Source organism: Quercus suber, unplaced genomic scaffold (assembly GCF_002906115.3).
Source record: "Quercus suber isolate HL8 unplaced genomic scaffold, Cork oak 2.0 scaffold_772, whole genome shotgun sequence".
NCBI lineage: Eukaryota > Viridiplantae > Streptophyta > Magnoliopsida > Fagales > Fagaceae > Quercus > Quercus suber.
In genome coordinates this window covers 171,035-181,860 of record NW_027070208.1, presented here as the reverse complement: position 1 = coordinate 181,860, position 10,826 = coordinate 171,035, and the positions used below count along the sequence as shown (strand labels likewise).

General features: G+C 40.8%; 1 protein-coding gene across 2 annotated transcripts; it reads right to left on the bottom strand.

The window, feature by feature from the left end:
* Positions 1 to 5,030: 5,030 nt before the first annotated feature.
* LOC112014066 (uncharacterized) lies at positions 5,031 to 8,321 on the bottom strand. 2 transcript variants are annotated; one of them, XM_065767096.1, is made up of 4 exons: positions 8,004 to 8,321; positions 7,233 to 7,931; positions 5,477 to 5,811; positions 5,031 to 5,240 (listed from the first exon to the last, which is right to left on the bottom strand). In XM_065767096.1, exons 1-3 carry the CDS (start codon positions 8,271 to 8,273, stop codon positions 5,524 to 5,526), a joined length of 1,257 nt encoding a protein of 418 aa, XP_065623168.1. In that variant the 5' UTR covers positions 8,274 to 8,321; the 3' UTR covers positions 5,031 to 5,240; positions 5,477 to 5,523. The 2 variants fall into 2 exon arrangements, with proteins under 2 accessions (XP_065623168.1, XP_023902217.2); XM_024046449.2 differs by lacking the exon at positions 5,031 to 5,240 and having other exon boundaries at positions 5,249 to 5,811.
* Positions 8,322 to 10,826: the final 2,505 nt, after the last annotated feature.

Here is a 10,826-nt window from a genome sequence, read left to right as displayed (position 1 = left end):
GATTCCACAACTTGGAATTGCATTTCTCAGCTATCATAGCACCCAAAACCTCCATACACAAAATGAAGAGATACGGGGACAGCGGGTCCCCTTGTCTAATACCTCTGGAAGGGTGAAACGACTCCAAAGCACCCCCATTGAAGAGAATTGAAATTGAGGAAGAGGAAACACAGCTCATAATCAGAGCAATCAGCTGGCTTGGAAACTTGAAAAGAGTAAGGGTATCTCGAATAAAACTCCACTCCATGCGATCGTAGGCTTTCTCCAAATCAATCTTGATTGCCATGTACCCATTTCTACCCCTAGTCTTGGACATGGAATGGATAATTTCTTGTACAATTATCGCATTGTCAATTCCTTTTCTCCCAGGGACAAAAGCAGTTTGGAGAGGAGAAACCAAATTTGGAAGAAAAGGCCGAATCCGAGCAATAATGATCTTGGAGACGATCTTGTATACAGTGTTACACAGGCTGATAGGGCGGTAATGACCAAAGGATTCCGGATTACCACATTTCGGGATCAAAGTGACAACCGTCTTGTTAAGGTACTCAGGAATCTTACCAGAGGTAAAAATCTGCTTAACTTCGTTCCTGACTGATTCCCCCACAACTAACCAGAACCGCTGGAAGAAGCCAGCGTGAAGACCATCAAAACCCGGGGCCTTAAAAGCCTTAAGGGACCAAAGGCCTGCAGAGATGTCTTCATTTGAGACTGGGCGAGTGAGCACAACTGAATCCTCCTCTTTTAAATAGGTCTGCCAGAAAGGAGGATCCCACATGGCAAGTGAAGAGTGGCTGTGGCTTGAAGAAAACAAATCGACATAACCATTTCTAATAAATTCAGCTATCTCCTTTTCTCCTTGAATCCAATTACCAGCTCGGTCTTTCAAGCAAGTAATACGGTTTCTTCTTCTCCGCACTAACGCCGAAGTATGGTAAAAGTTGGTGTTTCTATCCCCTTCCACCAACCAAGTAATACGGGATTTCATGGCCCATAATTCCTCTTCAAGCTTCGAAATTTCCGTGAATTCCTTCCTCAAATCCCTCTCCAAATCCACAAGAAAATTGTTGGGATTAGTGGACAGCGCAGTTTGGACACCTCTAAGCCTCACAACAACTCTCTTCTTTCGGTGAAAAACATTCCCAAAGACCTCCTTATTCCACACTTTTGCCTTATCCGCGAAATTTGCCGTTGCATTGGCCAGCACAACAGGATTGTTCCAGGCATCCCGCACAACATTAGGGAAATCAGGATGCGACAACCACATGGGTTGGAATCTGAAGGGGCGCTGGAGTCTGGCTTGTTGACGATGCTCGAGACAAACCAAAATGGGACAATGGTCTGACTGAACTCTCTCAAGGTGCTTTACATTTGCTTCAGGGAAAATGCTATTCCATTCAGCATTAACAAAGACCCTATCGATCCTTTCCTGAATTAAATCTGTCAACGGTCTGTGATTGGACCATGTGAAACGCGGCCCAGAGAAACCAATGTCAATCAGCCTACAAGTGTCTAGACAGTCCTGAAAGCGAAGCGCACGGCTAATATTGACTGGACAACCCCCAAATTTATCTTCACCAACAAGGACTTCATTAAAATCACCTGCCACCACCCAGGGCAGGGAGTGAAGCCCGGCAACCGAAGACAAATTTTCCCAAAGAAGACGTCTCTCTGCAAAGCATGGGCTAGCGTACACTGCAGAGAGCAACCACGAACCCTCTTAGTGGTTGGGAGTTACCACTACATGAATTTCCTGCTCTGTTGACGATAGTTCAACTACTGCTACTTGAGATGAATCCCACAGCAGCCATAAACCACCACTTAAGCCAATTGTATTAGCGAATATAGCCCCATCAAAGGGGAGCTTGTCTACTATCATTTTTGCTCTGTCACCACAGACTTTCGTTTCAATTAAAATCATGATAGCCGGAGAATGGGTACGGGCTAAATCAGCAATAATATTACAAAAGGTGGGTTTCAACGCCCCACGACAATTCCATATGAGCATATCCATATATACAAAAATAAATAATAAAATCAGACAATCAAGAGGAAGGAGTAACCTCACCTCCCTCATCGAGCTTCATCCCCATATCTGGTGAATCAGGCTCACCCAATTGCTCCTCCATGAAAACCACCTTGCGGGCTGGACTAACTTCTTCCATTTGATTCGCAGGACGCGAGCGGAGGCTTGGGTCAATTCTTCTAAGCGAACAATTTGCTATACTCGCCTTATCCGCCTCTAATCTCGAGCCCCCCTCCGTTCTTTGTTGGTTCGAGATTTCCAGGAGCGGCCTTCGCTGTGGGTTTGAGTTGATCAAGGCAGCCGTTCCCACCTCGCTTCCCTTATCAGGCCTCGCCTCAACCTCCACTGAGACCAAAACTTCCTCCATCACTGATTCCTCACCGGTCCCCTTCTGACTCATAGAGCCACCTGCCTTAAATTCTCTGATCTCAACCCTCTGCGGCTCCGAATGCTCCTGCGGCTTCAGGCTAAACGGGTTCCCACTGACTTCTTTCCAGACTAGAGGATTCCCTAAATCTTTCCCTTTCCGTGTAAGAAGCTCCCTACTTTTCTTTTTTGACTTTAAGGTTTGGGAAAGTGATCTGTCCTTTTGCTTTTGCGACATCGGTCTTTGTTTCTCATGTGCCACGGATTCAGTCATTCGCTCTACACTAGCGCCAGAACTCTCAGTATTATCAATGGGCTTTCGCTGACCTTCTTTACTATAAAAATCAGCTTTCGTTGGGCCCAAAGCAGAAATAAAGGGATTGGTCTCCTTGGTGGTCCTTGGGCTTGGGCCTTTAGCGCCGAAATGGGGTGCCTGGAGTTTGTCTTTCACTGATTGCAGGCTTGGTTTCCTTTTCCGTGTAACAAGAACCCACGGACCAAACGCTTTTCCCTCCTCAGTGCTAGGTTGGTTTTGAGATTTCTCCTCCTTTCCCGCGCCATCAACATCATCATTTCCCGCGCCATCAACATCATCCTTCCCCGCGCCATCAACATCATCTTTCCCCATCGGCCTCACCGTGTACGGGCAATTTTCCACCTGGTGACCCACCCGGCCACACCCGAAGCATAAGGAGTTTAACCCCTCATACTGAACAGGTTGTTCAATCCCCCCCATTCTGAGCAACCTCGTGATCGGTTCGTCAAGATTAACTTGAACGCATAACCTTGCGAATTTCCCTCGCGTTTCGGCAGCGGTATGGGTATCAATCCTGAGAACTGGCCCTATGGTTTCTCCAATAGCTCGTAGCGCCGATGGCTCATAGTATTCAATAGGCAGCTCAGGCAGCCGTATCCACACCGCCACTGACGACATATTAGCTTTAGACGACTTAAAGTTAGGCTCCCAGCCCCGCAGGGACAGATAATGGCCTCCCACGAACCATGGTCCATCCCTGAGCACCCTGGCATGATCCTCTCCGTTTTGGAACCTGACAAGGAAGAAATCATTACCAAGAGCGACACAGTCCATTCTTCCCCTCGGTTTCCAAAGACTAAGAATACGTGCATGCAAAAAATGGAACCCCACGGTTTTCCCAAACATTTTGACAATCAATGCGCTTGCCCATGGAGATCTAATCTTTGCTTTCATGGAACCTGAAAACTTCACAGCTCTCTCACCTGTTGGCAAATCCTCAAACTCCTCGTCCGATTCCGCTTCCAACTCCATATTCAACCCAATGTCAAATGCCTGTTCGAAAGCACCCGGAATCTCCCCAAGAAGCTTTTCCTTATATGACTTACTCCCTTCTTCGGCGGAGGAAGGGTGAGTATTCTGTTGGGGCCCCAAGCTATGATTTTCCTTGACCTTCTTTGTACTGCGTTGTAGCTCGTCATCTTCTTCCCTAGACCTCACTACAGCCTCGCTCATTCTCTCTAGGATGCGTAATTATTCCTTTTACCAGTTCGCCACAACCATTTGTCACTTCAAGGATCCAAACTTTTTTTATGCAAGTGATAGTCTTTTCGTTAGAGTTGACAAGAAGTTAACTATGTGAAACCATACAATTGTCATATTGTATCAACTCAGAATGTAAATAGATAATATCAGAAGCTCAGCTACTTTTTAAAATGGGGTTGGTTTGTTTTTTGTGTATAATAATCTCTTCTGTCGAGCATGGATCGGGTGTCTCCACAGCTTATCCACTATATAAGTATATATGTCCCGCTTTTCAAATATGGAAAATGCGTTAGTTACCATTCATGGACGACATGTGTTTCCTTTTTAGTGCTTGGGCTTCTGCGCAGATTATGGGATTCTCTGGGCCTGGACTGTTTTATTATTTATACTTTTGCTCAGGATATATCATATGACATATCTATATTTGAAACAGGGGCCCACTCCCCACTGCAGGTTTTAAAATTCAACCCACTTTTGCTATTTGAGTGCCAACTAGGTCCTCTTCTGTCTTCGAGAAAAGTGTATTAATAAAAATACCAAAAGTTTTGGAGTGGAAAAACAGGTCAGTCAATTTTGTTGGGATGCATTTTATATTACGCATATTCTATAATCTATGCAAGAATTTATGCTCCATTTAGATTGAAGAAAAGAGAAGGAAAGTAGAGTAAAATAGAGTAGAATTGACCTAAAATTAGTCTATTTTTAATTAACTTTACTTTATCCCCTTCCACTCTACCTCTCTTCCCTCAATCCAAATAGGCCCTTAGCATTCTAGCAATACAAATATAACAATTTATTTCGAAAAAGACTTGCAACTTTGCGAAGCAAAAGGATAGTTGTTGTTGTCCTAGCCAAAACAGGATATAAGACACATTCTTGTGGCCCCAAAAAGGCCAGTTGAGAAAATGCATATGGACTTCAATCACAGTGGGATCATGCTCTTAAAAGTTACAGTAAAAAGGAAATTGTTGTCAAATGCATATTGCCTAAAGGCATGGTTTGAATGCAACTCTTCACACTCTTCTCTTTTTCCTGGTTACTACTGTCTCTACAGTTGATTCTGCTTTGCTTTATCAATAGTTTTTTTTTTTTTTTTTTGTTTTGTTAACCAAATCCATATCAGAGGTAATTTCCAACAAATATTAAAATTACATGTCAGAAACAAATTTGTCAGCACAATTGCTAAATCAAATCCCTCTCATACCAAAGTGAACTGGCTTACAATAACTCCAACTGCAAGGTATGGGAAATTACATTCTTTATTGTTTTTGGGTAAAGCTCTTTGTTTATGTTTATTCCTAAGAGATGCTCCTTGACTGTAGACATAAGCTTTGAAGAGAGATTGGTAAAAGGATAAACAACAATTATTTAGTAAGAATTTAGAGTGAATCAGAGAATGTAAAAATAAATGCTCTCTCTATGCACCTACAGATGTACCAAGTTGTCACTGAGTTTTCAAGTCATGCATCAATTGCAGAATATCACCCATGCATCCATTGCAGTAAACAATTTAGCATAGAAAGGTAAATAAAAAAAGAGGTCTATTGGCGCATGGACAAGGATACTCATCAATAACGAAATCACCAGCAAACTTACACCTATAAGGCTGATCTCAGTGAGTGATGTATCTGCGTGAAACTTGCTGAGCCACTGAAGGTGACGTGCCCAAAGGTATCCAATGATCTGGGTGTGGCGTGTGTGGACTCTGTCCTCTTGAAAAACTCCTAGTGATTGGCTTGTGACTGATTAAGGGCATCACCTTGCGCTTCTTACTGGGCACAGTGAACTGAAGCTCTTTTGGTCCCATGGGACTCTCAGGTGCTTGATTCTTTCTCTTCCTTTCCAACAGTTCCCACAGTAGCTTCTCATCTCTAGCTTGATCTTCTACCTTACCTAAGAGCTTTACAAAGGAAAAACAGAAAGAAGAAAAATACAACTTTGTTTCAACTGGTAATCATTATAATTTACAATTAATCTGCATTTTTTTAATGAAAAGCAAAATTTTATTCAAACCAGATAGGAAACCTAAAAACTAGTAGACTAACAGTTAGTTAGATTTGAGATTTCCCTCTCAAACTTCCTAGCTTGCCACAACTAAGCACATCTGAAACTTACCTCTCCTAAACCACCAATAGCATATCACAACTAATTCACAGCAATCTTTCCAATGAACTAGTGTCTGCAGAAGACAACTTCTACAGTTCTACCTCTACTACTAATAGACCAAAAAACCAAGAAATTGTAAAGACAAGCAATCATGCTAGAATAAAAAAGGAATTTGTCCATAAGCAGCAATAGGCACGATTCAGAATGGAAATTTCCATCCTTTTTTTTTGGCTGCCACCCATAATGGATTTCAGCATCTCCTCTTCACTTATAACTCTTTCCATTATGACTTTCTTTCATTCATATCGCTCCAAATATAGTAGACGGTTGCTTCCCAAGCCAATTTACACATTGTATGGTTTGACCCAGCACCATTTAGATTGTTGATAGCCCAATTTAATTAAGTTTCCCAACTACCAATTTGCCAAACAAATAAACATTTTATCTGCAACTGATTCTGGTCTTTGAGCGATAATACGCTCAAAATAAACACAATCCCTTGTGCATAATCTGCATCTACAAAACACACATATTGGATGCCCTTTATATCCCAACTTACCATGCTGTTGTTTCTCCGGTGACCAATCAATGCTTGATAGCAACCAAGTGATGAATGCATGCTAGGGAATAAAACCAGAGAAACAAAACTCATCCACCATCTTACACCACAGGCAGCTTGCATTAAGCTTTTATGATCCCCACAACCATGTTTTGGAGACAAATAATGCCAGAATAGCAAATAAAAAACCAAGCTTAATTTTAGCAAAATTCCTTTTATACAGGATTTCATAGAGCTTGTGCATCAATTAATCTTCTAGCAACCCCAAGGACAATAATTTTAGAATATGCACTACCAAAAACAACTATAAAAGAGAAAATAGAGAATAATCATGATTGCAGTAGAAATTAACCAGATTTTATGTCCTCCTAAATTTGCACATTTTGTACCAGTAATTACCAATTATCCCAAAATTTTCGACTTTTAGAAAATGGTGAATTTAATAATTTAATCTAACACCCCCTTCATATGCTCCTGCTATGATACCATGATAAATTACTTATTATCTCAAAAACTTAAGCTATTATGAAATGGTGAATTGAATCATTTAATCTAACATGCGTAAAAAAATCGCATGGGCATGCAATCAATTCAGTGTCATGGACAAATTAAGGCCATAAAGCTGTTAATACTCTGATAATCTTTAATCAGATCACCTTATGTGCAGCAACAGGTTGCATAGATCCATTTTTGTGTTGTGATTGAGCTTGTGCGAGCGAGAGCAAGCCGAGGCACTCCTTCATTTTGTTGACTCTTTGTTGAGATTCTGTTAGCCTATTCAAAGCCTCAGTTTTGGTCTCTTCCGCTGCTCTCTGTTTGTTCTTGGCCTCCTCCAATTGAACCCTTCCATCATATATAACTCTTTCCATTTCCTTCACCAGCGACAACAACCGCACACACGTCCCGTTCTTCATATCATCCCTAAGCCCCTTCACATACTCCACCATTGGATCACACATTTGCTCAGCCAGGTCGTCCATAAGGTCCTCCACGCCACTCTCCACCGAGCCAAACACCGCGTCGACGTTCTTGAAGGCGAGTAAGAGGAGCTTGAGGGCGATTTCAATGGTGTCGTCAGCGTGGTGCCGCGGAGAGGAGCGGAAGGTGTTTGATAAATTGGCAATGGCTCGCTGGAAGAAGCTACGGAGCGAGGCGCGGTGGTCGGCGATGGTCTCCGCGAGGTTGTTGCGGCGAGAATTGACCTTGGATTCAATTTGCTTAAGGAGATGGAGGAGCTGGACGAATTGCGTTTGTTGCTTCTCCAAGAGTTGCTTGCCGGTAGCCATGGCGGCTTTAGCAGCGACGGGGATTTCTTCGTGGTTGTTATCATGAGTTGGAACTGGATGATTCGAATTCTGATCAAAGGAATTAAGCAAAGCAGAAATTCAATCAATGGATCAAATCAAGTAAAAGGAAAACCTAAGTACCTGATGATGGAAGTGGTTGTTGAGGATGATGGAGGTGAAACGGCCTTCATTGGCCATCTCCATGGTTTTGAGACCAACGAGCTTCATCAAAGGAATGGCTAAAGAGGCAAAGACGTCTTCAGCTTCAAGCAAACCGATACTGATCTGAGACTTGAGCTCCGTGAATGCGCGCTTCATTTGTTCATGCCGAGCCACCATACTCCTCATCTTCAATTTTAGCGATTCACGCTCACGCTCACGGCCACGGGCATGCATCGATCTCCTTCTCATTCTCTCTTCACCTCTCCTGGCGCTACCGCTCCTTTTTCACTTCTCAATTTGAATCTGGTGTGTTTACTCAGCGGCCCTTTTTAACAATGGGCTTTTTTGTGCTTAACTGGGCCTAGACCTTGGGTCGATAGAATCCAAAACAATTCACCATCAGACAAAAGCCCAAAATTTATATCTGGATTGAGATTCAGCAAGTGATGCAGTGCAATACAAGACCTTTAATTCCCCTAACAAAAATTTTCAATTCTTTTAACTTTTAAATCTCAACCTTTTGGTACCATTTAAAAAATTAGTACTTTTCACATTTGATACACTTGGACTCTAATGAGTTTGATGATGTTCAAGATTTGGACAATGATACTAACACTTTTTTTTTTTACATCCACTTTCATATGTTAACATTTACTCGTCAATTAATTGACTGTTTGATGTAAAATAATAGATGTAAACAAATGTAAGAGGATATCTTCCCTTAAGATATATATCACACATTTGGACTTTGAAAGACCTACAAGACCAAATATGAGAAAGCTCAAGGTAGATATTGGTGTGGTCCAGCCAAAACTTCTCCAATTCTAGCCAAGTCCACACTATCATAAGAGATATTTTATTATTAGTAACAAGTGTTAGAGAAGAAATTTGCTTATCAAAGAAGCAATTTGTATATACTTCATTTCAGGGATGAGTGGGGAACTTTAAGTTGTGTTTATTCAAATTTGTGATAACTAAATCTGAGCACATTATTATGGCTATGGGTATCTTAACTTTCATCTTAAAATCTAACATTATATATATGGGGGAGCAGCCCAGCAACCATGAAAAGTCCACAAAAATGATGAATTAAACGCTGAATGCCCTACCTATCCGAATAGTGGAAGTAGTATAGGATGATGTCCTAACCTATACCCCTCATCCTGACAAAAAAAAAAAAGAGGTAGAATGGGTTAGGAGCCTTCACTCAACCCGTCCCTCTTCGGGGACGGGTTTGAATCCCCCACAAAGACACTTTCCCCAAGCCTAAAAAGGAGGGAGAGGCAACTCTCAAACCAAACTTAAGACAAAAAGAACGCCATATATAAATCGAGGAAGAAGAGCTTCTTAAGCGTTCATTTTGTATCACATTCTAAAACAGGATTGTAATTCATGGATTTTATGTGGTTCTTAATAAAATCTTATAAATATATTGCATTCATGAGTACATTTATACCCAATAGAATATATATATATATATATATAAATTCCATATATTTTCATCTCAACTCTCAAGGCCATGTCAGTGCCTTATTTTTGTTTTATTTTGTTACCGTGTAATTGTTTAACCTTTATTTCATCACAACAACCTTCTTTTATAGTCACTAGAATAATTATTGTACAGTCCAGGAGCATTTCTAGACTATCCAATAATTTTCCGTGTCTCTAATATTTGCAACCTCACATCATTCATCTAGAAATAAGATGTCCTAACTATAAACTACAAATCATCAAAAAAATCATAAATATAGTATGTTGCGAATATTTTCCATTTTTCTAGGATTAGTGCCTCCTTCTTAGAGCATCTACATCAGTGGATGCAAGATTTTATATAATAGAAAAAGACACCACTTTTACACATTTTGCCTCAAAAATGCTCTACATCAGTGCTTCTAAAAGTGTGCAAAGATCTGTATATTTATACACTTGCTACAGTAACCGTGTATATTTACACTGTTATAGTAGCTCTTCTATTTATTATTTTAGTATTTGTTTCTCTCTCCTCTCTGTACTTGACTCTCACCTCACTCTCTTTCTCTCATCTCATAAATCGTTAGAGGCGTCGATCTCTAACTCAAGCTTCAAACTGGAGGGTTTGATATCTCTATCAAGCTTCATCGTTCGCCCAGCTTTGCCACCAGCTTCACCATCAATCTCGTTGTTTGATCAATGGGTTCGATCTCTCTATCAAGCTTCATAGTGCTTCTACGTTCGCCCAGGTTCACCGTTGATCTTGTTGTTTGATCTGTGGGTTCGATCTTTCTGATCTTTACCGTTGTCCCTCGCTCTTTCTGATAAATGGGTTTCTAGATCTTTGGATTTGGGTAGGTTGATGATAGTGTTCGGTTAAGTGGGTATGTGAATTTCATTGATAGTAGATTGGTTGAATGTGATGGTGGCTGGGTTGTTGTGTGGCTTGATGATGGTGGTTGGGTGGTCGGATGATGGTGGTTGTGTGGGTTGTCTTGGTTTTGTGAGAGAGATGAAAATGGGAAAAAATGAATATTTTATCAAATAAATGTGTAGAATTGATAAACTGATGTAGGTGTTTTATAAAAATGAGTATGTAAAATAAAAAAAGTAAGTTTTAGATGGGTAAATTTACAAAATTTTTGCATGAACTGATGCAAATGCTCTCATGGTCTCATAATTCTCATTAGCAGTAGCATGCTTTAAGCTTCAGATTAATTAAGTGATGAGATTTACACTGCTAAAAGCACTGACAACTTTAGTTATTGAGTTATAACATCATCATTAAATTAGAGACCTAAATACTAACCAAAAAACAGATAAAATTATTTG